A 25,642-nucleotide genomic window follows, 5' to 3' on the forward strand; every position below is an offset into this window, starting at 1 on the left:
AGCCCATCCAACTGATCCAGTCATTTTTCAATTATGATTAACAGTCATTGATCTGCTTAATTGGGTTATTGTTGGATTGGTCTTTTTCCTTCGGGGTTGAGGAGAGGTCAGAAGTTGTACACTTTGTCTCCTTTTCACTTTGTTGTGGTGATCTTTAATAAGCAAGAGAGAAAATTGTTACTTTCAGTTTAGTTAGTCTTTTTTCTTAAAATACTAAAACTCCCCAGAAGGATGAAATGTTTGAACAAATACTGTTGACAGAGCCTGGAAGTTGTTGAAAGACATCTTGTGCCGACGCCTGGTCCTTTTTGCTGAGGTCAGACAAACAATGTTGATTGGCCAAATGGTTGCTGTTGGACCAGGTGATGCTGGCAAATAGTGGCTGAATATATTCATCTTCATCAGATCTGCAGCTGTAGCACTCCACCATGTGTTTGCTGGAAGAGTTCAGATTGGAACATTAACAATTATTACACTCAACAGCTTGCAAAAGCACAATGATGTTGAAATATTTGTGCACACTTCGCAGCTATTGTATTGGTCTGTTTGTTTAAAAGACTCAAAATCCTCAGAGAGATAAAGTTTGGACAAATACCTGCCGACAGACTCTGCAAGATCCAAATCCTCCAAGTGATTTTCATCAGCTGAACCCTTTACTTCTATAGTGAAGTCTTCCTGTACTGAGCGCAACCTCCCTGGTTGATCATCCTGAGACGTCACAAAATAATTCGCGTTTTCAATGTAGATATTGACATAAATGTAATTGGTAATTTAAAAGTGTCATTTATTATGGCAACAATTTGGAATAAACTGCTAACTGATATTTATCATATCAAAACTCACATAATGCAAACTTACAGGACCGTCGGGTTGTATATCTGTGACGAAAGAGAGAAAGTTGCTTGTCCTTCAACGTGAGTTCGAAGATATCCTTCTGTAAACTCATAATGTCAACAATCACATACCTGTCAAATTGGCTGCATTATGGCTCCTCACTTCTTCGCGCAAATCATTCAGCTCTTTTTCCAGAGTGCCAATTTTCTCTTTGCAGTTGTTGAGGTTTTCCAAATACGCCGCTGCAACTCCCGTCACATCAGTCGCTAGTTTTTGTCTATCAATTGTGGGAGCGCCACAAATATACTGTAAAACACAAGTAAAGACAATCATTAGACCTGCTCAATTTTATGTAAATAGTAAATATTTTTGTGGTCTTCAATCTCCCTCTCATTTCACTTACATCCCAAAATACATGGTTCTACTGGAAATACTTATGACTGATAAAAATTTATTTAACAACTACTTACATTCAAAATCTGGACCATTTCATGAAGGACGTTCCCTCTTCGGTCTCCATTTCTGGAAGCTGTGGTAACGTCAGGTTCTTCATTTTCCAGTCACTACAATCTGCAGCAAATGTTCGTAATAATATATTGTCATTTTTTCACAGACAACCGGCAATGCACTAATTGTAATTACTCACCAATATCATCTATTTTTTTTCTCAAAAAGTTTCATGAATCATGTAAGTTCACCACAGGTACTTTTTTTCATTCAACTCACAGTATTGGTGTAAATAAATATTGTGCTCTCGAAGTAATTCCTTGTGAATATGCCAGGCCTTTAGGGGCACTGTGACTCACCAAATACACCAACAACGCAAAAGAAGACACGGAGCACATAGAAATTCTGAAGTAGACTCCCGCTCTTAGATTTTTGTATAACTCCAGTCGATACACAGTAGGTCTATGCTCCTGCTCCTCCTCCGGCGAGCGTCAGCAGCTTCTGCAGCTCAACTGGAACTTGTCGTCTGCCATAGGTGTGGTTATTAGACGACCGCGGTGGGGAGGAGAGGCGGGGATGAATGTGTCATCGTTATTTTGCACAGATGATTGTCTTTTGCCGTCCACATCTCAAAGCCGAGCCGGGTTTTTTAAATTTCCTTGCTCTGGGACACGTGTTTCAAAAAAAACAACCTAAAAAAACCTTTCGGGCTTCTAAAACGCTGCCTGGTTGGCCCCGCAATGTGAGAGTTAAAACTTCTGCCTCTTCGAATACAATTCTTGCATTTTGTCCATTCTGCAGGTGAAGTTAATTACTGTGAGAAGGAGCCAGATTTCTCCTCGTCCCTGTGATTAAACTAGTTATTCATGTGCTGCATTAACCGTAAGGTGCAGGGAGAGCCTTCTCTGTCCCTTCCAGAAAGTATTGCACCCTGTGAAACACTTTGTCTCGAATGTATGAAACTGCATAAGTCCAACATAAAACAAGCATCGTGGCATTAAACGAGTGTGGATTTTTGCCTTGAAACCGTGTGGAAAGAGACAGACACACGAGCATCCCCAGTGCAGGGAGAGGAAAGCCCCGATGGCAGGCTGTGAAGGCCGAGACACGTTCCACTCTGCCATGCCCTCTGCGGGCCCAGCGTGGGCGATAATGAGCCGAGCTGCTTGGCTGCCACTCTGCCCACCGTCTGTAGCGGAGAGGAGACAGGAGAGGCTGACCTCCAGGGAATTGAGGCAGAGGCTCGAGGGTTTGCACCTAAATGAAAGAGGGAGGTGGTGGTGGGGGGGGGGGGGTTAGGGGCAGAGAAAAAGAACCACGGCAGACATGCGGGGAAACAGATTATCTGACGTAATGGCTGTGTGGTGCTGAATCTTCCCAAGGAATGAAAGTGCACCTCACTAAATCCAGGGCTTTGCCAAGCAGTCAAAAGAGGTGAAAAATCCCAATAAGTAAAGCAAGTGAGTAGGTTCTCCACTAATGTCAATAGAACCAGCTCAACATTCTCCATGTGGATGCTGCCTACATCCCCCCCACCCCCCACCCCAAGGCACCTTAAGAATGTCCCAGCCAGATGAAAAGGCTCCCCTGTGCTTCCACTGCTTCCCACAGTCCCCGCCTGCAGAACAGTTATTATTGCAGACTGCAATTAATTTTTCAGAGTTCGGATTCTCTCATTTATCTTTCCAAAAGGCTCAGTGATAAGACACACTCGGGGTACACCGTCACTGCCTGCTCATCTGGCTCTGGCAGCCAGATAATAGTCATTTCTACTCCACTGTACTATATCCACTCCTCCTTTGTGCTTATCGGGGTTAGTTCCTTCAAAGACACAAAGCTTTTGGGGTTTTTTTTCTTTCCGTTGGCCTTTTGACTCAATTGTGTGACAGTAGGATCTGCTTCCTGGAGATTTCCCATTGCACTTGCATGTTGGACTAATACCATAATCCACATGCAGACGTAGTGGACCATCCATCGGTCAGTCCCCGGTGTTTTAGGAAGACAGGTGTTTGTCTTCAGATGGCCGTCGGGCAGCCATGACAGGAGCAGCTGCTTCTGTCCTTCGGGATTCAGGCTGCGAGGAAATTTGCTAACTGAAGTGCTGCTGTCACCGCCCACAGCCAAAAGCAAACCTGCCGTCATATATCGATCTGTCATACACTTATTTTTGCTAGACTCTGTGAGTTCTTTTGGGGTTTTTGTCAACCAATCGGGAAAATGTTGCAATAGATTGGAGCAGATGGATGTACAATTGTTTGATGGTGTCGCAGAACGTCAGTTACAGAAAAACACTTGCAATACTTTACACTTCAAAACTGTAATATCAAACAGCATGCTGGCTTGGTTTTTAATTTTAATTTTAATTTTTTAATTTAAGCTGTTATAAGTTAATGCAATCTGATTAAAATGGCTAAATCTAAGTTTGCCTTGATCTCTCCTTACAGGTTACTTTTTAAAATGTTTTTTTTTTTTTTTTTAATTGAATAAACTCTATTGTGGCTATTTAAAGTACAAAGCCCCAACAAAGCTTTAAAAATTTCACCTGGGGTTTCCTCATCGAGTTTCTCTTTCCTGTGCTGCTTTCTCGCTCAGATTTGAGGTAGAATTTCTCGCCATAGATAAAAGTTTTCTTCCCACGTAGAGTGCACAGTAGACGCTAGGGTTTTTATCAACTTTACTCAGAGTAATTGTTGGTATTTTTGAGCATTAAACGCTGCAGGTCCTGCGCTCCATGTATTCCTGTTGATCACTACACGTCTCTGTTGTTTAACCATAACCGCTGATTGTTACGAGACAGTCTCACAACACAAAATTGCAGTTTTAGTAATGCAGTAATGCAGCCTGCTTACGGGAAAGTAATGGTAATCTAATTACTGTTTTTGTAAGAGGAATATCTTACTTTATTCATTACTTGAAAAAAGTGATTGGATTACGGATCAGTGCTGGAGAGGAACATTGCATCTAAAAGCTGGTGACCAAATGTAGATTACAACAAAAGATAAAAACATTTACACAAAAAATTGATCTTCAGTTATGATGCAGAGATTCCACACTGCTGACATGCAAAATGTGTATTTTACTAGTAATAGTATTACCCTGAACATCTGTTCGATGTGATTTAACCAAAAGTCATTACAAGTATGAATCTCTTTGTAGTTCAGAAATAAACTTTTGATAAACACTGAGGATTGAAAGATGGAAAGACACATTTGTACTCAACACACATTTGTGGGATGAACCTTGGTTGTGACCATGAAAAACAGAAATTGCCAAATCTTCCTTGTGAATGCCAAACAGCTTACTCTTGTTTTGAGCATCTGGTACCTATTTGCTGCCAATCAGGTGCCTAGTTGAACACTTGTGGGTTCAATTTGTGCGTGCGCAAAATGCTGCTTGAAAAATGGGAACAATCCTTCAGCAGCGTGTGATCGGGCTGGTCACCGTGACGAGGATCGGCCAGGCTGTTGTGGCGGTCTATGGTTCCACCACGTGTTACTGAGGCTTCTGTTTGTTCAGTTAATATGTTGTTCCATTGCCAATATGTCTTGTTCCTTCAGACTTCTATTATTAAAACTACCAAACAAGATTGAAAAGCAGAACTGTATTCAATCACACAATCTGCATGATCTTCTCTGTTGTTCTTCTCTTAAATGTAAATATGGTAAAAAAAAACAAACAAAAAAAAACAAACGAACAAAAAGAAACTGTCATAATCCAGTGAGGAAACCGGAAATAAACAAGTTTTCAAGACTGAAATGTTCTAATCCAGAAGCATTTTTACAACACATTTCTATCCAATTTCCTCATTTTGTGTGCTGAACGAGTAAAACATAATAATATCTAAAATGACCCATCTCATGCAGTTGTTGCCACAATATGTGTCAATGCATTGGTATTTTCTTCACATTACGATCACACACATGCTAATTTGGAGGCAAAAGTCTTTGATCAAAATTGTTTGATATTGGATTTTAGCAGGTTTCACAGGTTTTCCCGGCACACGGCTGTTAAATCACAGTTTCTCATGGTGGTCTCATAGCCTTTCTTGGTTTCTAACAACATCCCACTGTTTTAATACTTCATTTGGCATGCTAACTCCACACGAGCGCACTCCAGATTAGAGGCTGTACAATACGAAGAATTAGACATTTTGACTCAGTAGCAGGTGTTTGAAATGCTACCAGCCCTTTTTTTGTGTGCAACCAGCTTGCAAGCTGACAAAGATCTCTGCAGTTTACAGTTTCAAGGTTGTTGTTGTTTTTCAATGTTTGAAAACCAAATACGCCTTGTTGATACTCCAAAGATGCTGTCAGCAAGACTAGAAAATTGCGTTATTTGCATACACGAACAGTCTGTGAAGTAAAATGAATTGTGACTCATTTCTGTGCCGCACAGACTCTGTGAGGCTCCACAAACTAGAAATGACCATTTGAACAATCATTCTCATTACATAGCTGTGCCAACGTGGCGCTGGATGCGTTCTTCAGTGAACAGATGCGTTGTACCATCAGTGTCGTCGTCGTACTGTGGTTGACTTCAGACCCGAGCCATATGGTAAACAATCAGTGGGCGACAACGTGGGCCAACTCCTGAAACTCCATATGAAGCACTGTTTGGTCGGAGCAGGAAAGGATCTGCGTTGAGGCGATCGAGTCCAGTGACACTGTCGCTGCTTTTGATGCAACAGAGGCCCCGCTCTCATTGACTTTTTGAACGGTTAAAAATAGCACTTGCTTTTCCCATACAGCCAATATAAGAGGCCATCTGTCCAGTTGGCATGCAGAGGTGACATCGAGGTAGCACATTTTATATTTTGATGGGAAAGGAATCAGTGAAACCCCTCTAAGGGGTTGTGATGAAGAAACCAGCCTATGAAAGATTCTCTGAAGTGTTCAGATGGAAAAGAGGGAAGGCAGAGGAGGGAAAAAAAGGCTCTTCGCTGAAAGATGGTGAAAATTATCATCAGAAAGCCTGGGTATAATCTTTCCTGAATAGAATTCTATTACAATGTGGCACCATGTGATAAATGCTTGGGCTGTCAGCAGCTAGTGAGCAGACTTAAATGAGCTCTTTGGAATCAGGCGGCATGTTAACTGTTACACAAAGTAAAGAACCCAGCAATCAAACTAAATATTAGAGGGGGGGGGGTGTTGTGAGTTTTGGAGGGTGACCCCCACTGAGATGAAGAAAAGCTGTTTTTGATTCATGTTGGCTCGGCGAGAATATATCCGCACTTCCAGTGGTTTGCTTTGCCTAAACTGAGTCTGCGGATGCAAGGAGTGTGAGCACGTGTGTTTTCAACCCCAGATGTATGCAGATGTTCGTGACTGCAGATATGAAAGTTCGTGTAGATGTATTTTGTGCTGGGGTTGTTGGAGCTGTTTACTGCTTGATTGCTGCCGTCCGCACTATCAAACGGAGAACGGAAAGAGTTTAAGACGGTGTGCTGCCAAACAAACGCTGCTTGTGTGGATCAGTGTAGGATTCAACATTCCATGTGCAAATGGATCAAACACAGAACAACCATATACTGCCACCATCTTTCTTGCAGCAAATCTTCTTTGTTGGGGTTTTCAGAGGAATTACTCCTATTTTAATCTATTTTAAACAATAGTCTATAAAGTGCGGTTTTAGCATAGTGTACATAGTGAAAACGGTGGAATTTTTAACGTATGAAATATCACAATAGGCTTTGATTAGTCTTATATTAAAAAAATGCCTATTAACTCAAAGGAAACCAAAGTAAAATAAGTTTTTTCATCTTTTGCTCCACCACCTTTTAAAGCAGAGCATATGGTGCAACAATGTTTGAATTAAGCAGTTCATTTTTTTTATATATATTTAAAAATGCTACAAGATCTTAAGTCAACAAGGTCCTTTACGGTTTGGGTAGTGTGATGATGTTAGATTGACAAATCTTCAAGTGGCCTCAGCATTGAATAACTGCAGGCGAACACAGCGGAAAGCTGCATGTACAGGCATGTATTTTATTTAAATTTGTGATTAATATGTAAGGTATTGGATGTTGATTATCTCTTTTTCTTATTCTTTCTAATTTATTTACCAAGGAATAAGCCACTCGTGTATAATTATTGTTTCTGTAGAAAATTACACTCCCATCACATTTAGGTTAGACGTTTAGACACTGAACAGCTTGTTCACATTGCGCCATAGAACACATGGAGCTGGAACAGGTTAAGGATCTGTCAGATTCCCACAAGATCTTTCCCTCCTGTCTCGGGCGTGTGGAGAACCATTATTACACAAAGAGAATTACATCTCTCCAGATTGGGGGCGCAAGATGGCTGCACATGTGACTGTGCATATGGGGTATGCCTGCCACTCCAGCTCTCTGTAAGCCGCCGCTTATCTGTCGCTACGGCTCTATTCTGTGGTAATTTATACAGCACACAAAGATGGGGATGTGGAGACCAAACAAAAGAGATGATTTCATTCATTTGTAGGTGACTTGTGATCCTCGTTGTCTACTTTGCCATACAGAAGCTTTCTGATTTCCTGATCCTTATTCCTCCTTCCGTAATGTTATTCAGAGTGAGATCATTTGAGGGATGTTCTGTTTGTCGTTGGCAACCGGTGAGGAAATCGTGGATGCCCGAGAGATTGCATGTTGTGGCATGCCAGTCCCAAATGGCCTCAGAAGCAAATGGCAGTCGGGTGCCTCAGCCCCTCCCCTTTAAAATCTCTAATTAACACTTGGCAATTAAACATGGCTCTTTGGGGAATAGTTAATAAGAGGCCCAAAGCTGATTATTTGTGGTTGAAGAGACTCCAGAGATCTGTTGTGCTTTTACTTCAATCCCCCAATTAAGACTTCCAGAAATACAGTAAACAGTCAACAGTTGGAGACTCTGTCGATAGAGTTGTCCTTCGCTATACAATGAAGAGATTAATGTTGTAAAACTCTTAGTTTTATTGTTTCCCTCACTGATGCCACACACGTGTAACCTGGTCACACAAGGTTTGATTAATGTTGAAGGCCTTAGAAATCTCTCGTGTAAAGAAGATGTAGATATCATCCAACAAAAGCAGCAGCATGACAATGCCTTGTGGAGGCTAAGTCACGATTTCGCCGTACAATCAACCCAAGGATACAGCTGTCAACACGTTGAGGAGCTTAAGTCTGATTCTGCCTTACAGTAAGAGCCGTTCTCATTAGCCTGGACCTGACTGATGGGATTAATCTAAACCCTGTTCGACTCCAGTTTCCTCTCTTACCATTACCGCTGAGTCAAGGATTGCCAACATGCCCCAGAGGTCCTCCATAAGGCCAAAAACACGTACTGTGGGTCCCCGAGCAACACTTCGGCCCCCGTCATCTCCCCCGCCAAACGCCACGCTGTGTGGCTGCCTATCGATGGGTCAGTTCAGTAAAGAAAATTCCCCAATGGGATTAAAACAGTATGATAAAATTAAATACATTCTAAAAAAAAAAAAAAAAAAGATGCTCTTTGAGAGTAAATCAAACTGCCCGTTTCAACACGTTGGTGTGTCAAATTAATGTCAGGTGAAGTCCTGACATTAATTTTGTGGTGTGCAAGGATGTTTTGAGTTGGTTAGCAGAGTGGACCAAACCGCTCTGACAAAGTCATGCAGGTATAACAGCTGCTCTTCACTAAGAAGTAAACGAACAGAAGTATACATCCTGATCAGCCTGAAAAGGAAAATAAAAATCAAACATAAATCCTGCTTCACATGCCCTCAAAAAAATACAAAAACACACATGCAAAAAAAAAAGAAGAATCCTTTAAAAACACAATCGTGCTTGTGGGTGGTCACAAGCATCCACATTATATAGTCATCTGACCAAGTATTAAGGCCAATTTATACTCCATAAGTAGAAGACGAAAGTTCGGTAGTGACGTGTGCTGGGCATGCGTGTTCCAGCTCACTAATCAATATCAGTAATATTTTAATCATATTTAGCTTCTAACGTCGCTACTGTCTGAGCGCCGCAGCTTGTTAACATGTCGTGATGCACCTGAACGCATCACTCAAAGCGGTCAGCTCCTGCAGTGAAAACATGACAAACGTCGTGCTCGTACAAAAATTCTCTGTTTTATTAGTGAAACAGTTCAGAGAAATGCTTTTCTGACAGCACAGGAGGCGAGAAATAAACTGAGCAGTTGAAAAGTGAAAACGCCGTCGCGTCACGGACGTGTGGCTGCTGTGAGGGGGCGTGGCCTGCGAGTTCGGCACCGTGTTGCAGAGTATGAACAGTCCTGCCGAACAAACGTTTTGTTCGGCAGCTTGTTGACGTCACTGCCGAACTTTCATCTTGTGTGTAGAGTATGCAGGGGCCTTTAAAACGAGTCATTACTCCACATCTGCCCAGAGGACACTTTCCTAATTCCCAGGCTAACTATACTTTCTCAGACTAACTGATGTATTTTGGGGTAATTATTGCACTCAAAATGCACCAATATACACTTTATCACTCTCTTTGTTTCATGTTTCTGTGCTTACACGATTGGAGAGTCCACATAGGCATTTCCCACTGTAAAACAAAAAAACTGCACCAGAGTTTACTTACAAGTTAACGAAAACCCACATTTTTTGGCGGACCAGAGTTAGATCATTTGTTCTCACCGGCACAAACAAAGCAAACTGTCATGTGAAATCATCCTTTGTGATCATTAACCTGCCTGTTTGCTTGTTATCCATCACATGAAGTGTTACTTAATAGGCTTATATTAATATTCAATGTCTCTATCCTACAGTAGTATGAAATTACAGCAATTAGGAGAAGTGTTCTGATTATGGCGTTAATCCCAGTGAGATATCATAAAGCCAAATGTAAAGTGAGAAAAACAAACTTCCAACCAGTTTTTAAAGCGACTGCAGTGTATCAGGTCACTGTTCCACCTGCAGTTGAATTCAATGAGTGCCAAATAATCACAGAAAACTCTGCTTAGATGCACATATTTTTTTCCGTTTCGCCTTATTATAATATAAATTATGATGATCATAATTTATAATATAATTCATATTTCATTACGATGATATAAACCTGCTTCATCGAGACTGGGCTCATGGAGACGAGACTGGGAAAGATCACCAGGTCTGATCAGCAGTTTCTCCCCGGTGGGAAAACAAAAAGCAGATTATATCCAAACATAGGTTCACACCAACAGGTATAATAGGGCTGAATTCATAAAAGACATGTGGCTTAAGACATGTTCAAACTGACAGATGCACAAAAATACACACCATCAATTTAGCATATTTAACAAAAAGCAATATATGGTGTTTTTACCAGGGTTTTTGGTTTTCGAACTTTTAGCACAGGAGATGTTTTTTTTGTGTTTTTTATGATTCCATGTGTATTTAAAGCTGTTTGCTGTTTTTGTGGAAATTGGACCGACCACCTGTTATATTGATAAATTCATATTCAAAAAAGGTTTCTTACTCAAACCCTTCATGCAAAAGAGAGAACAGGTACGATTTACAGCCGTTACGGACTTCACTACTCACTCATATGAGGAAAAAAAAACCTACAAAAATCAGTTTCTATCTGTCCTTACCTTCTTTTGTCAAAGCAGAACACAAGAGAACCAGGTCAATCATGGACCACTGTTTCTTCTGCAGACGCACGGAACTGAGAAAACCTTCAGTTCAAGTGTGACAATATTTGTTTATGTTCCATATTACTTTATCTGTGCAAATAGTAATGACTTTTGTGTTTGAGAATTTTGTTTATTGTGCAAATCGTTTGTGTTTCATACTTTGAATTTATTAAACATTCACTTTACTGATTAGCAAAATAGTGCAGAAACAGAAATCACTAAAAGCACGAGATTCTCAGTGTATTCCAAAATCATTTCAAATAAAAATGTATTATTAAAGACATAATCTCCAATCAGCATTATAGTGAAAGTACTTTTTCCAGTTCCAAATTTCTATATGGTCTTCTGAGCAATAATTTATTTATACATTATTTGTATGTGTGCACAAATTGTAAGTGCAAGAAATGCCTGCCTCATTATATGACCCATACCTTCTGACCATGCAACACAACATTTGAAAGGATAAAAAAAAGAGAGGTTCAGTGGACATTTTTTTTATTAGAAAGTCTAAAATATTTTGGGAAATTAATTATTCATGTGGTATTTGGTAAAAAAATAAAAAAATAAAAAAAATATTGCATCTTGAATAAAAGAAAATAATATTGCTAAAAGAATAGAAAGGGAAAATAAGAGTACAAAATGGAAGGAGACCAAAGAGAGTCATGTCGAGAAAAATGAGAAGTTTGAAACAAGAAGATGATGTTTGACATGAATCTGTACCGTTCAGGCGACCACTGCAATATTGCTGAAGGCTGAAGGCTAATCGGCTCATTGGCGCACAGAAATAATATCATAACCTCGCAAATGTCATGTGCTCAGAAGACGGTACTTCAAAGAGGCAGGGCTCAACCTTGACCGGTCACTGGTTAGTACCGTCTTGGTCGCTGACAACTCTTTGTGTACTAACCTGCACAAATACTGTACAGCAGAAGCACACATGTTGTAGTGGTCAGTGCATGCCTTGTGTGAAGTCTCAAAAATTTAAATATTTCTCCCGTAATTGCAGGCAAATTGTCCATATTTAGTATGCTTTATTAAAAACCTGAATTAAAAATTCAAAAATGTTACTCAAACACCAGGATTACTTTTCATTTAAACTTTTTGGTTTCTTTTTCTCTCAGCATATTTTCATCCTCCCAAAAATATATGTGAGCTGGCTTAGCAAGTTCAACTAAAGCAAAATTAACTGAGCAGATTCTTTTTTTTAAACAAGGAAATATGATTGGATATAGGAATAATTGGCTTGTTCACAGTGTATTGGCTTTTATACCATCTGTGCAGCATAAAGCCGCCTTTGTTTTAGTAGAGCAGTGAGAAACTCTGATGGTGAAATGATTACCTCCTTAATAGAATGTATTACAATACAAACACTTTATTAATCTCAGGGGGAAATTCTTGAAGCTGCTGGGCAAGAAACACTGTGCAGCAATAAGATAATTTTCTGCCGCGGCGTGTTTCTATCAGTCCATCACGCCATCAGGAGAGCGCTGTCTCCAAGTGGTTGGCATCTTTGCATCTCTGTCAGCCTTTCTCCTCAGACTCGGCAGTATTTATGAAATCCCAGGAAGTGAAACTGCACGTAGCACAGTCATACTCATCAAAACAGTTAAAGCAATCGGACTTTATCTCTCATTTGTTCACTTAACTAATACCTTTTCATCCTGAGAGAATCAAAGTGTAATATGCTGAAAAGCTGGGGATAAATGGGGTGTATCAGATCTCTGACAGTTTTTCTTCCTATTTTATGGATGTGGCAGGGGGTTTGGGGGGGGGGGGGGGGGGGAGGTGCTACAGCTCTTTCTGCAGGAGATGATAATCCACGCCTTTGAAACAGAGCGCCCTGCTGTGGCATGTCATGCAGGAGACATTAAGACATTAGACAACGTTCAAAATGTGGGTTACACCTGTCATATTTGCTCCAGCGTCACGTGCAGACAAACCGTCTCAGCGGCGCTCGGCAGCCGGTGGGACTTCACCTGGAGACACCCCCCCCCCCCTCCTCCTCCTCCTCCTCCTCCTCCTCCTCCTGGAGGAGAGAAGGCAAACGTCCCTCTCCGTGGAAAGATCCTGTTTCATCATCAGATCAGTAAACGCTCAATTTTATGCCAAGGGGATTGTGGGGATAAAGACTCAAACCCTTACCCCACGACAGAACTCATTCCTTTCCCCTCAGAGGGTGGATATCTAAAAGCTTCTTTCCGCATCTTCCTCTTGCTTGCGCAACTATTTAATTTTCCAGGTCACTTTTAAACAGTGTGAGCTCAGAGACATCTTCGAATGCCTCTTTTGACATTCTCAAGAAGATGACCCAATATTTATATGCATTGGACGAAAGCAGTTGTATACCTGGCCCATGGATGTTAACGTCAGTCTCGACTGTCTGGTGGATTTCCTCTTCTACACTTCTAATAAATGAATGGGAATGCCACGATCTGTAGCAGACTGGTGGCAGTAGAGGGAGCGGGAACATTAGTATGCACAGAGTGACTCCAGATTGTTTCTTTGTTCTGTAAGGGACTGAAGGGGGGCAATGAATGAAAACTAAAATACATTCAAATTTACCACAAATTAAAAAAAAACTGAAATGAAGAGGACCTGAGAGAAATTTATCAGAAGAACTTCCAGGATACCTGCAGACCCTTGGTGGAGCCCTGTTGGGGTTATAATTTCAACTCACTTATATGTATTATATCACAAGTTGCTTGCTCTTTACGCTGTATGTTTTGCTTTTTCACAAAAACAATCTGACTTGCATGAGACAGCTGTCCCTATTTACTGCACCACGTTTGCGCAAGACTCTCCTTTTGATGATTTCCTCCGAAGATTAGTGGCGACAAGGGTAGAGTAGTGTCGGATCACAAAGAGAGAGACATCTGAGGTCAGCCGTGTCATTCAGTGGTGAAGCTGCTGGCAGTGGTGATCAAAGAACACCTCTGGCAGCGCACCATGAATGGTTAATTCCCCCCCCCCCCCCCCCCCCCCACCCCCCCCACCCCCCCTGTTTTGCTTTACTGTGGGTCAAGGATTTGTGTTATTATTCCCAAGGAGCTCTGAGCATGCTTTGATCAGCCTCCTTACATCCGATACTATGGAGTCAATGGTCTGACATGTGTTTTATTCATCCTATCTCGAAAACAGAGAAGCAAGCGGAATGCATAGCCCCAGTAAAGCGTAACTGTAAAACTAATATATGGATTCTTGGTACGCATTATCAGAAACAGCACTGTACTGTATATATATATATATATATATATATATATATATATATATATATCTCCACATCTTGAACAGCTCTTGTTGTTCCATCTACATTAAAAGTCTGTGGATGAAAAAGGGAAAGATTCTGTGCGCACACTTCAAGATAAGCCCCTTTCGTCTTCTTTCCACGTACTGAACATTTGTCTCACTCTGCTCTTTTCTCCATGGGAAAGTTGATATATTTAGTCCGTGTATGTTCACCACATTTAAACTTCTCGGAAGTGAAAGGAAAACTATGTGAGACCTGAAGACAGAGCAGCAAAGTAATATTTAGTTAGGTGTTACCCACCAGGGCCTGGACGGTCTCGACGTATCTGTCTTCACTTCCTTGTGCGTCTGACCTCGGTGCCAGCTGCTCCCTGTGGCGGTGTATTCTGGCGGCGGCGCTGTGGCCTTTGAGTAACCTGATTGTTGTGTGTCTCCGTGTCCCTGCAGTACAAACAGGTGGAGCAGTACATGTCCTTCCACAAGCTGCCGGCAGATATGAGGCAGAGGATCCACGACTACTACGAGCACCGCTACCAGGGCAAGATGTTCGACGAGGAGAGCATCCTCGGGGAGCTGAACGAGCCGCTCCGAGAGGTGAGGCCAGGGGTTTTCGGATTTGGTTGCAAATGGCTGTTCCTGCTAAGCTTGGGTTCATAAGTTTACTGATGTTTAGCAAAAAAGAAACTTTTGTGTTATGTCATAACCTACTCAACTCAGAAAAGCCCCAAATGATGGCAACAAACAGAAGGCCTGCACAACACATATTTTTGGGGATTTTTTAATGTCTAATAGAAATTTCGCATCGAAATATCACAATAATTGTGACTATAATGATCACTATTAATTATGGTGTATGCTGCGTTTTCTGAAAGGCACACTCAAATAAATTGCCCGACTTTCACATTGAGAACTACATATAATTTTTTAGGTGATCATTTAGAAACGTTTAAATTGTGTGGTGTGATATTTTAAATGTTTTCCTTTAATTAGGTTAAACGTTGCCGTCTCACAAAAGATTTTCTTTAAGAATTAATAAGAATCCTCACAAAATAAAACTACACATTTCAACAAACAATAGAATTAGTAAGAAAAGCAAATATTGGGTAACTATGTTTGGGAAAACTATAGTGCTTTTTATTTTACTGGTCACTATATTTTTTTAGGCTCCACATCTGTTTTCCTGTTTTTACTAACAACTGCGTTCAATCTGTCTTTTATTTTCATTCAAACAGGAAATCATAAACTTCAACTGTCGAAAGCTGGTGGCGTCGATGCCTCTATTTGCCAACGCCGATCCTAACTTTGTCACCTCCATGCTCACCAAGCTCAAGTTCGAAGTGTTTCAGCCTGGGGATTACATCATCAGGGAAGGAACCATCGGCAAGAAAATGTACTTCATACAACACGGAGTTGTCAGCGTACTCACCAAGGGCAATAAAGAAACCAAGCTTTCAGATGGCTCCTACTTCGGGGGTAAGATGAGATGCTGGTTACAGAAGCACATGCTCAAAGGTCACTCACACATAAACACACACACACACACACACACACACACACACACGCTCAGACAAGCCTGTGCTGTTTTAATATTAATATCGCCGTCCTTTAGCACCTTAGTCGTGCGGCTCGGGATGGAATTTGATTTGTGTGGCGGCAGCGTTTGGGAAGAGCTATTCTGGCTGTGGCATTAGCTCATCGTGAGGTTGAAGTGGTATGCCGTGCACTGCTTGTCACCTCACTTAAAATTCTGCTTCATGGTTTATGCAGGACTTTTCCCTTAATTCACATCAAGAGCCGTCTCTTAAATGTAGGGCGAACCCAAATTACGAAAACAGCACTCGCTGTAGTGCAAATTAAGAATTGTGCATCCAAATGTCAACGGGGTCGGAAAGCTTTGAAATTACATACGATACCAATGGTGGAGAATTATATGGTAACCCCGAGTTGTTATGTGCTCAACTTGTGTTACACACTTAATCAGGGTCAGATAATGCATATAGCCGTCTCGTGGTCCCACAGAGCCTGTGACACATGTAGGAGGAAACGCTGCCATACTGCCCTCACCAAATACCAATTAATTTGTTCAGTGACAGCGTATCATTTAGACTGCACTGTTAAGTAATTAGAAGTGGTGGCAAAGCATTTAACAGCACATGACCTGCCTGTGGAAGTTTAATTACGCCTTGCCTGCTCAAGTCCATCTCCCTGCCCTCTCTCTGGTTGGGGGGGGGGGGGGGGAGGGGTGGGGGGGCTCCACAGAAATAATGAAAAGATGGCAGGCAATCTATCTCTACACATGCCAAAACTAATCAACATTTTAGACAACATGGCCCCGGCTCTCTCCAAGGCCATTTTCTCTCAAACGTCGTCCAAAACGTTCCTTTACTTCAGTCCCTTAACAACGAGGCAGACTTTGAGATTCAAAGAAAAGCTTCGTTGTGCTTAGAGGCTTATTCCGAGCACATGCGTCCCGTTAACGGCACAGTTTGTGCGACAGCTTGGGTGCCATGGTTCTCCAAAAACGCTGAGCCGAACGTGCTTCAGATGACAGTGTCCTCAAAATGCATCCGAGTGGATGCGTCTATGTCTTCCTGTTTTTCCCTCTTTGGGAAAATACAAGTGGAGCGCGACACAAAAGTGCAAAGTGCACAGATTCTGAAATGGGAACCGGCTCGGTTGCTTTAATCTTGAACGCACGGATTCCTAATTATTTTCCGTCTTGTTGCAATATAAGCGCGGGGCTTTTGACTCCATTACCCTGTGACTATTACTGGCAGTGCCACTCGTTTTGGGGGTGCAGAGGTGCGGGGCTGGTGAGGTAAGCCTGGAGCCAGAGGGAGTTTGTTACCCAACACAAGTTAGTCATTCATGAAATTAATTGGCGCAGGATCAGCACGGGGAGTGTGTGGCACATGTGGATTTGAGCGTGGCTTGTCAGTATCAGTATGCGAGAACTTAAAGGCGATGTGTTTTCCGAAGGTGTTGACGTATGGAGCTTTGCATCACATGGATTGAAATGTTTCGTGATTGCACGAGAACGGGAAGTTGAGGCGGTCCGGCGGTGGAAGGCCATTCCTTTTGGTTAACGCCCGAAGAGTCAGCAGGGTGTGAAACGGTGTGTGTATTTGCTCATCAACATCTCAAGAAGAAGAAGAAAACAAAAGGCACACCGTAACTCAGTCATTCATAGACAACCTGAATTATTTATACAATTATACACACAGCAGTCTGCTCCAGTTTGTTAGCTGTTGGATTAGCTCAAGCCAGAGAGCCTAAAGTCTAAAGTGGACACGACATGTCCTGGATGGGAGCGTCGGCTGGGCACACAGAGATCCAGCGGAGAGGGGAAATGTAATGTGACTGCAGTACTAACGCCAAGGGACACATGGATCTCTGCCAAGGCTGCTCTCTGGACGCCGCTTTGGGCTCAGAAAGAAAACATGCGCCCTCCTCCTCCTCCTCCTCCTCCTCCTCCTCCTCTCGCCCACCCCACCCTTCACTTGCCTCTTTCTCTCCTTATAGTTCAGTATTGAAACACTTATCTGAACAGCATCGCCGCTCTCCCCCGCCGCTGCCCAGACTCGGGAGGTTATTGTGTTTTTATAGTTCATCCTTTGTTCCCCGCAGTAATTGAGGTGCTGCCAGTGAGGACCGCGGCTCTCTCTCGGTTGGAGTAGAGCTCGGTGACCTTGTGGTGGACCCGCATGCCATTCAGAAGTGCTTATCAAAAAGCTGTTTTTGATTGCGCCTCTAAGATGTCTCTGAGCGAGTGGTTAGCCATAGCTCTGTGAGCGGCGTTACATAAAAAAAAAAAAAGAAAAGAAAAGAAAGAAAAACGAGAAAGAAAAGTAAGACAGAGAGAGGAGGGAGGGGAAGTGAGCTGACGGCACAGTTCACAATCTCCTTCGTCATCTTCTTGGCTTTCTCACTCTCTCACCGGTGCTCGGTGAACGGCGCTCTCTTAATCCATAGTCCTGTGAAATCCTAGGTTGGGGAACTAATACTCCTTCAATCTCTGTGACCTTTTTACTTCTTCTTTTTTTGCCATTTACCCCCTTTTTATTAAATTTTTTTTATCAGCGCTCAGGCTCTGCACTGCCAAATGGCCACCCTGACTGAGTGAGTCAGTGAGAGCAGCTGGCAGCAGCAAAGGCCCAGGTAATCCTCCCAGTCCTTAACCCAGTTAACACCTCTGCCTCTCTTATTGTGGAGGAGCTTCAGCTGACTGAGTGACGGAACGGGCCGGGGGATGAAGATATATGGAGGAGTCTTATATAATGTGACAGGTCGGATCGTTGGATAGCAAGATATACGATATTAGACTGTGTCTGGAGAGACTTTATGTTGAGAGATGCTGCTGGGATGGATCATCGAAACATTTTGAATATGATGTGATAATATGCATTTACAGTAGACAATAAATCATGTAATCAGGTGTTATAGTTGTAAGTAATACAATCAACAACTCCACGTTCAAATATTTTTTTCTATGTTTTTAGACCACGGAATCTCAGATATCCAAAACTCTATATCTAAAGTTATCCCATCTCTGAACCAGTTAAATTACAGTAGAGCGTCTTCCTTGACACAAACTGCGTTAGGGAGTAACAAACTAAGTCTGGGTTAGTTAAACATCCAACTCTAAATTCTGCTCTTGTTTATGTGCTGTCATTATGCTTGGATCTAAAGATGTGGTCAGTGGAAAAAGGTACAGATGCCTTTGAAGCTGAAGCAGGGCGAGGAAGGGAAAACGATTGTTAACACATTGTAAAGAAAAAAAAAGAAACGTATATCTTGAATTCATAGAAATTCCAAACTGCTGGTTTGTCCAGAACTGATTAACTTGGCAAATGCTGGTCATTAGCAAACCATTGGTACAAAAAGATCATTTCAAAGAGCCACAAAGTTTCCATCAAATGATTTGAACCTGATGATTTCCGAGCTCTTTCTGAATATCTACAATCACAGAGATGCTGCACTAAATGGAATAACAACAACAACAACAAAAACACCCCATAGTAGAATTTCTTGGACAGCTCAAGGTTTTCCTTCAGACATGTCCCACATGCTGGTTAAATCCACCCAGTCTCTTTCTGAATGTGCACAAGTGTGTGGCTCTTGTGAGGAAATGTAGAGGATCTTGGTTGCTTTTCATTGTGGCCTCATTTCATTAAACACTTTAAGTAAAGCAGAGGACCGGATAGTACATGTATAAGTTCATTTTCTAGAAGGTGCTGATTATTGACAGCTAATCAGCTGAAGGTTTCTGATGTGATTGTTCGATCTTAATTTGACGAGTGAACAACATTTTATGTTTGATTACAAGTATTTGTGGGGGAGGGGCCCTCTTTTGGACCTGGTTCATTTGCTTTTCAAAAGTGACTGATGCTGCAGGCGATAAAAAACTTCTGTGCCTGAGAGGGTTTTAGTCAACTCTGGCTGAAAGACGATCTGTTTTACTCCTCATAAAGCAGGAAACTGGAACACTCCATTACTTCTGAAGCTTTATCAAACCATATATGAGTCATGCTGCACATTTACATTTGTAGGCAAACATTTTCTGCAACTTGAGCCTTGCCTGGCTGAGTCTTTGCTCCACACTGGCATAAACACAGCTCATCCTCCAGTTCTGGGGCTTGAAAAAGAGCCGATGAGATCTGACGGTACCTCAGAATCAGTCGTGATCCAGAGGGGAAAAAAAAAAAAAAATGCTAGACGAAGAGCAGCCGGCATCCTCTACCTGTCCTGTGCATGCTGACCGAACGGGAGGTGTCGGTGCACCTATGCTAATGCTGTGAGCTAGTGAGCATGGCATGTCGCCGGGAATCAGACAACCCGTTGCGGATGTTTCAAAGGTTAGAGAGTGTCCGCTCCGTGGGCTGCAGGCGGTGTCGCGGAGGGAGATGGGAGCTGACAGCAGGACTCAGAGTCCAGGTGAGCTTAGCCAGACCAGGCTGCGGGACACAAATACTTCATCACGGACCAAGCTGCCCTGCTCATATTCATTAATTCACGTCCGGGCACACTTGGAAGCATGGAAGAGAGCTGCTACATCTGCACACACCTGAAATCACATGCAAAGAAAAAAAAAAAAGTTACTTAAAAGTACATTCAAAGGCCAGAATTTGCATTCCCTTGCAGTAGTTTCCAGGCACCTCATGTGAACTTGTACACATACAACATACACACACAAGTGCTCCAGAGCATCTAAGCTGTTTAAAGCCGCCAAACCTGTGAAAAGAAAATAATGGATGATTTGTTTTAGTGAGAAGTGAAAACAAATATTTATGCTTTCTTCTCTAAAAACATGCTGTTCTTATGTACGTGTTTTAGTTTCCCTCGCGTTCACAAAATCAATTCACAGGCTTCCAAACTTTTGCCCTCCGTTGCTTAGTCATTTGTGCAAAATCATGAGTCGCACATCTGTTGAGGATTCATCTTTCTTAGAAATTAAAATTTCATTAGTTTGTATCTCTGCCATGTAGCCATTCTTACACCAGCTTTTTTCTTGTAGCTTTATATTGACTGCCTTTCGCTCAGCTTCCTGCTCCCACAGTGGATGTTGCCAAGGGAAAGTCAATAAAGCTTCACACTGAGCGCAGTTTGTAAGCTTCTGTTTATTTGTACATCGTATTGAATAAAAAGAGAATTCAAAAGAGGTTTTTTTATATAACTTTTAACAGACTATTAAATTATTATTATTATTATTATTATTATTATTATTATAATTATTATTATTATTATTATTATTATTATTATTATTATTATTATTATTATTATTATTATTATCTCAATACACCAAAACCAATGAAAAATTGTTCATTTAAACATGTATTTTATCTGAAAGTTTTTATGTTGTATTCTAAAAAGCAAGTCAGCTGAAACATCCTCTCTGTTACCTTGTTTGTCTTCAGGGTAATGATGATAAAGTCCCTCTCAGTTTGCACCATTTCTGCAGCCTTCAGCATGAGTGTTCACAGTTTAACGTGGATGCTAAAGCTCCTTTTCTACTTTTCCAAACTTGCTTCACAGATCTCTCTCCCCATACTTAGGTAATGGTGTTTTCATGGTACCACTACTCCAAATATAGCATTTAATAAATCCAAAACAGGACTACATTTGTAGAAAAGTTAGGTTAATGTTTGATTTATAGTTTTGACACAATAAAGAGTCAGAAGTGGGCCTGGTTTGTCTGTTTGACACCCCTGCTTTAGAGGGGTCATATTGTACAAAACACACTTTCTTATGGTTTTCCAACAGATAGACTACCAACTACCTGGAATGAACTGGAAGTGAAGAAATGTTTTTGGACCAATTAAACCCATGTTGAGAAGCTGTAAATATGACCTTTTGTCAAATCTTTCGTCAGCTGTTTTTGAACATTTTACTGCAAGCGTCCATCTCCATCTGGAAATAAACCATAAGAAACACAAGGAAACAGTTGAAGGCACAGTTTTTAAAAGCACTGATGATTGTTGTTTTTTATTTAACATTTTGAATGTGTGTATTGCTCTGTGTGCCACAGTTGCATGGTATTGTTTTATGTTGGGACTTTCAATGTTGATCCGTCTCTTCTAGCAAACTGAAAGCTAGTGTTTGTGACACATGGTCCCTCGCCCACACACTGCTGGGGCGAGGGACTAAAGGGTTTGAGTTCTGATTGGCTGGTTGGAGCAACACACTTTTTAAAAGCTGAAACAAGCCAAGGAGACGGATGATAGACTTTCTTCAATTCTGTTTCCTTCCCAGGTATGGGGATGCATATTACTGTTGGAAAACCACTAGAAAGGGAATTTTGCATAATATGACCCCTTTAAATTGGTTTAAGCAGTTTAGACGATGAGTGTATAGAGGCTAACATAGTTCCTGACATTTAAATATGCGTGTACTTCTCAGGTAAAACTTCGCAAATACTCTGCAGAAGTCAGTCTGGGATTGTTACATCGGCTGGCTTTTTGATAATTAATTGTGGCCACACTACACAGGTTTGTCAAAAATATAGATATTTACACACTCATAATGTGTCGCACATGAGTTGGCTCTCGTTTACCCTTTCCCCCCCACTTTATGCTCTTTCTTTCATACACGTTTATGTTCTCGCATGGTCTGCCCTCCACTTTGCGAGCTGGAGGGGTGGGGGGTTGGGGTAGGATGTGTGAGGGGTGGGGTGGGGTGTGAGGGTGGGGTCTCTCCAGTAAAAGCCCAGGCTGCACCATCCAGCAGAGGATCATTCGTGTTGGTTCTCGCCAAGGTCATTGCACACGATGTCTTCTTTGTCCTCCTTTCTCAGAGCAACATCCAATTTTAATTGTGGCGTCATTCAATTTTGATGAGTGCACTGTCACTTAAGTGTTAAAAAGAGCTGCTGAGAGCGTGCGCGTGGCAGCAACTCGCCAAGTTACGAATTTCACAAAGCAGAACAGAACAGCGGAGCTTGTTCATTTGACGTAATTTGTGTGTGTGTGTGTGTGTGTGTGTGTGGGGGGGGGGTTCACTCTCAAATGCTCATTTTACTCCATCAAAACTACAACCGTGCATCTATTCCCAGGCACTCATTTATTCAGTACCATCATAATATTATAGCTCCTGCAGTCTGAGCCAGCAAAGCCTTGAATTATTTTGGGCTCTCTACGAATCCCGGCATAGTTATGGAGGGACCACACAGGAATGGGTAAATGTAGCGGCAGCAGCCATCAGTTGGAGGAGAAAACACACTCCCCCACTTACAGAACACAGGCCGAGTCTACAGCAGCTCAGCCTGCTCTATGATTTCATGCAGGATTTGGGGTGTGCCGCGATGAGTCAAAGGAGACGTGAGTAAGCAGTGGGAGTAGAGCATTCATAAATAAATTGAATGTAACTCACGATCCAGCCGCAGAAGTGGTCTCGAGGTGAGGATGTGCAGTGTAGATGTTCACAAGTCACTCAACAATTTGAAATGTTTTGTGAACCCCCCCCGCCTCCCCCCCCCACTGCAAGGAGTGGAGATCCCTAGAATGTTTCGTATCCCATGAATGGAAGGGAGTGAAGATCCGGGGTACTGGTTCTCTCTCGTAAATTACCCGATTCAATGAATACTAACAAGAAGAAAAAGATTAATTAGAATTCTTCAAAAATAATCACAGTATCAACAACAATGTGATGTATTGAGGTTTGTTTTACTGCTACATTATTCATTCTCCCAAGTCTTCTTTGTGCTGGATGGATGGTTTTTAGTCTTAAATATCGGGTCTTTATACATCTCTTTGTAACTTTTACATCTGTTGTTTTATACTAAAGCTTGTTTTAGAATTTGGATTAGCCTTCAAATGAATTGATCTTTAAAATGTACATTTTGATTAAATAATTGCTAGTTATAAGATTGACTTGTCTGTTTTTATCATACCCGAGCTGAGATAATGCATTTTCTTGACCCACATTTTTTCCTGCATTGTGCAAATGTTGTTGCATAATTACAATTAATGCCAATATGACATGATGATCGTGGGGCTGATGGGTTTTCCTGCTGTAATTGGCTGAACTGGTGAGTTACAAGTATTGTCAGGAGAAATCAAACATCATGGAAAAATGAATTTTAAGATACGAAACAACCAAATGCAAAATGCATGTGATGCAAAAATATGAATGGTTTTCAAGTTGCATGAATTCTTTAAATATTTTACGTTTCACTCGCTTATTAGATGTCTTGCTGTTTGTGTATTTCAGACCACCTTTTAAATTTTCAAGCAAAGATCTCTAAAATTGTAATTGTTCGTAAGTTGAAGATCACAAAGATAAAAATCAAACAACGAGGAAGCGTGGCGAATGAACCATTAATGCAATTCATCTACAAATTTTCTTTCATGTTGGCTACAGTTTGACATATTAAATGTGACTGAATATCTGACGTACGCTCTCTGAAAAATTGTACGTTTTGAGTTATTCCATTTTACATAGAGCTCATAAATGGACTTCACTTGTTTTACACATTCGGGTCTCTTTTTCATCCTTGTGCTGGAGTTCAGACGGCTTTGCTAAGTGTTTCTGCTGCTCTTGCCACAAAGACAGTTTGATGACGCCCGTGGGCTCACTGCAGCTCACTACCTCATCCTGGCAACGTTGGCTTCGTCCAGAAAGCCACGGGACAAGAGGATTTAATACAGAGCTGCAGTGCTCCTCTCCAGAGGGGATTACTGGAGCTGTGCTGCTGGAAATGGACCTCCAGCAATAGCTACAGCCAGTGCTGCCCCAGCCGGCATGCACTTACAGTACACACTCAACCACACACGTGAAAAAAAAAAAAAGAACACACACACACACACACACATACATCTTGGGTTTTACTCAGTCACACTGCTCTCTCGCTAACTTGACTATTGTGCGTTCACCCGAGCTCGCCCTCACCCTCAAACACTAACGTGCTGCGCACAAGCTCGCGCTTATGCTTCATATACGGTACATATTTCTCACTCGCTGTCCCGTTACATCATGCATTCTCCCTTTATCAGTTTCCCTGTCTCAATTTTCGAACCATTGCACACAATCACAACCACTTTACACTCGATGACCAGAAGAATACAAAATCCTCAAACGCAATCCAGTTCAGCAGCCGTACAGGGAAGGTGACGCCTTTCAATGGTGTCTGTGTGTGCTTCTTGGTTTTCTGTTGTTGTTTTTTTTTTTTACTATTCAGCAGAGTGAGATCAGTTTTCGTGTTCTAATAACGACTCTAACAAAAGGCTACAAATTGTTTGACACAGTCTAAGATTTCACTCACTCACATGTGCAGCTACCAAAGTGTGATTTCCAGTACAACATCACAGCATCTTTAATTCATTCTATTTGACAATGGTTATATTTAATGGCCTAAATTACATTTATATTGCAGTTTATTTACTTACATAGGCAATTTAAAGCATTTAGTCGTCTCGAATCGACACATCTGCATTTCATACAGCGTCTCCATCATGATTTCTCCAAAAATATACGCTCTTACACATGAAACCTTGACGAAATTTTCCTATTCAGATCTTCATTATTAGGTGGATGAACTCTTCTTTCATTTGTCACATTCCAAAAAGTTTTCCACCTGCACTTCCTGAAATAAATAGTCTGCATTGTCATATTGCAATCACCAGCGTGATTAAACTTTGCAGAGAGATCACCAGACGGCATGCAACCTTCAACGCTCTTGCCGAAATCTAGCCTTCCAGTTTTATCTTGGTATTTCACAGAGCGTCATAGTCTGCGCAGTAAAAATCAACAAAACCGCTCCCTGCTTGGGGTGGAATGGAGGTCATCCCGTGGCTGATGAACAACGTGATGTGGCGTAACGCTCCACGCAGGTTTGGCTAATATGAGAGCTGCTTTTAAAGGGATGAGAGCTGATGTGATTAGCTGTGATTGTTACTAGCCCCTAACAAAACCCAGCATCATTGACAGCATCAGTTTATCACGCACCCACACACAGCTCACTGTCATTATACCCACATGCAAATCCATTTACAGAAGAGAAAGCTGCACATGCACCAAGTCTGAGGGTGTCTGTGTTT

At 41.7% G+C, this 25,642-nt stretch overlaps 1 protein-coding gene across 1 annotated transcript in view; it reads left to right on the forward strand.

The window, feature by feature from the left end:
* hcn4 (hyperpolarization activated cyclic nucleotide-gated potassium channel 4) overlaps positions 1-25,642 on the forward strand; it is a gene marked incomplete at both ends in the record, with an annotated part of 75,345 nt that overhangs the window by 44,177 nt on the left and 5,526 nt on the right. Inside the window, 2 exons of the mRNA XM_080494769.1 lie at positions 14,559-14,705; positions 15,344-15,584. Coding sequence (XP_080350895.1) covers positions 14,559-14,705; positions 15,344-15,584 — 388 coding nt within the window. The remainder of the gene's footprint in view (positions 1-14,558; positions 14,706-15,343; positions 15,585-25,642) is intronic.

The sequence above is a fragment of the Blennius ocellaris genome, assembly GCF_963422515.1.
Source record: "Blennius ocellaris genome assembly, chromosome: 1".
Classification (NCBI taxonomy): domain Eukaryota; kingdom Metazoa; phylum Chordata; class Actinopteri; order Blenniiformes; family Blenniidae; genus Blennius; species Blennius ocellaris.